This window comes from Monoraphidium neglectum (genome assembly GCF_000611645.1).
Source record: "Monoraphidium neglectum strain SAG 48.87 unplaced genomic scaffold scaffold00448, whole genome shotgun sequence".
Classification (NCBI taxonomy): Eukaryota; Viridiplantae; Chlorophyta; class Chlorophyceae; order Sphaeropleales; family Selenastraceae; genus Monoraphidium; species Monoraphidium neglectum.
In genome coordinates, this window is record NW_014013180.1 from 1 (window position 1) to 2,003 (window position 2,003).

General features: G+C 65.5%; 2 protein-coding genes across 2 annotated transcripts in view; both read right to left on the bottom strand.

Annotated features, from left to right (window-relative positions):
- Positions 1-569: 569 nt before the first annotated feature.
- Positions 570-951, bottom strand: MNEG_3532 (hypothetical protein; the record flags this gene model as incomplete). The annotated part of the gene is made up of 1 exon (XM_014047986.1): positions 570-951. A coding segment is annotated over one exon (382 nt), but the record flags the coding sequence as incomplete, so codon positions are not given.
- Positions 952-1,565: 614 nt separating this feature from the next.
- The window catches only part of MNEG_3533 (hypothetical protein), a gene marked incomplete at both ends in the record, with an annotated part of 3,358 nt that continues 2,920 nt past the window's right edge, over positions 1,566-2,003 (bottom strand). Inside the window, one exon of the mRNA XM_014047987.1 lies at positions 1,566-1,575. Within this exon, the coding sequence (XP_013903441.1) occupies positions 1,566-1,575 (10 nt within the window). The remainder of the gene's footprint in view (positions 1,576-2,003) is intronic.

Consider the following 2,003-nt stretch of genomic DNA (forward strand, 5'->3'; position numbering starts at 1 on the left):
CGCTATCGCAGCTGGGCGCGTCCGACGCCGCGGGGCCGCAGCTGCACGCGCCGCTGCCGCCATAGCTGCCCGGCCAGCGCTCGAGGGAGCTGCAGTCGCTCGTGGCGCCCTCGGCGTCGGCAGAAGCGGCGCCGCCGGCCGCGGCCACGGCGCCGCAGCTGCAGCCGTGGGCGGCGCGGACGAGGCCCGGCGGGGGGGAGCAGCCCGCGCTGGCGCTGCTGCTGGTGCTTTGGGAGCTCGTGCTTTCGTCCGAACGACCGGAAGTGCCTGCGGCACGGCGTTTTTACATTGGAGAGGGGGACACGGCGTTGGGCGGGGTGGCTTTGGAGGCGACCGGCATGCCAGGCGCGCAGGTTGCAGGGAGCAGAGCAGTCTGGACAAAGTCATGCCTGGGGGGTGCAGCCCAAGACTAACCCCAAAGGCGGCCGCACCCTCGCGCGCCCCCGCAAGCTCGCTTGGTGTGACTTTAGATGCATGCATACAGCAAGCGCGAGAGCTCCTGTGCGACGCGCCCGCGCGGAGGTTTCAGCGACGGTTGTGGCTGCCGTGCGCGCGCGCCGCAGACCCACCTTCCGGCGCCAGACGCGCCCGCAGCTGCTCCGCCATACGCATGAGGCTGATGACCTCTATCGCAAGGGCCGTGCCGCGCTTGGGGTCGTCCCGAGCAATCCGCAGGGCTCGCGCCATCGAGATTGTCCCGGCATCGTCGGGCCTCACGGCATGGACGAGCTGGCGGAGGACGCCATGCAGCACAGCAGTTTCGTTGCTGGAGCCCGCAGCAGCCTGCAGGGCAGCCTGGACACTCAGCAGCCCTGGACCCGCGAGGCCAGCAGAGGCGGTGTCGGCGCAAACATCGCCGCAGAACTCGCTAGGTCCCATCAGCGAGGCGTTGGGGCAGCCCGACAGGGGCTCCGCGTGATGAGCGGTCCCGTGTATCTCTGATGGCGGCATTTATGCTCTGTACCTCAGCATGATGACGCCTAGAAGTCAGCTCAAAAGTTTCGCTAATAGACGTGGGCGGCGGGCGAGCCTCATCCAAGAGGAAATCTCTTCTCGGACCCCTGGCCGACTGTCGCTGTCAGCTTTGCGGAAAATGAGGTACCGAAAGCCCTGCACGCTGCTTCACATATTGAACCGGGGAAAAAGCGAAACCTTTTCATACCGAACACCGCCCTATCAGGGTGCCTTGCCGCCCGCAGAAAAGCGCACCCTCGCACCCGAGGCTAAGCCGTTGAGAAAATCCCGGTGTCGCATTTGGGCAAATTAAAATGCTGAAAGAATTGGGATGGTGCTGGCTGCACCGCCCGCCATGGGTCAGCGCCCATGGACCGCCGGGCCAACGCCGGGGCTGGTCGACTGGGGAGCCGTTCATGCACCCTGCTTGTGGCGTTGTGGAGACGTGTTCAGGGGTGCTTAAGGCTCCGTCCCACTAGCATGCCAAAATCCTGGGACGTGTTCTGGGTATTATCAAGCGGCTGAACACAGTCAACCCCTGAGCCTGAAGCATAGCAAGCCCCATTCAAAGGGTGCGCTGTGACTGAGGCATGCCGACAGGCAAACAGAGGTCAAGCCAGCCTATGAGCCGCATATCATGCATTCACAGGTCCACACTTCATTCGGCCTTGATGTTTCGCAGCCCCCTCAGGCCAGCGCATGAGGCCAGGATCAGTGCAACTGCGCGGCTTGCACAGCCTGAAGCCCGCTGCCTGCATGGCTCCTGATCTGAACTGCACTCAAGCTGCCCTATGCTGGGGAAGGGACCGCTGCCCAGCCGCACAATGCACGGAGCGGGCCCAGCCCTTCATCCCCTTCCATTGCAAAGCGCCATCACCCTCCTTGGGGCGGCCGTTTCGCCGCCACGCCAAGACCGCAGGCGCGGCCCCTCGCTGCTCCACAGCACAACGCCCCGCTAAGCGCCCCTGTCGCTGCACAGCCCGCGCATACAACCACGGCTCGCGGCGCCGCGGCCCGCCGGCAGTCAAAACGTCCGTCACAACGGCGGG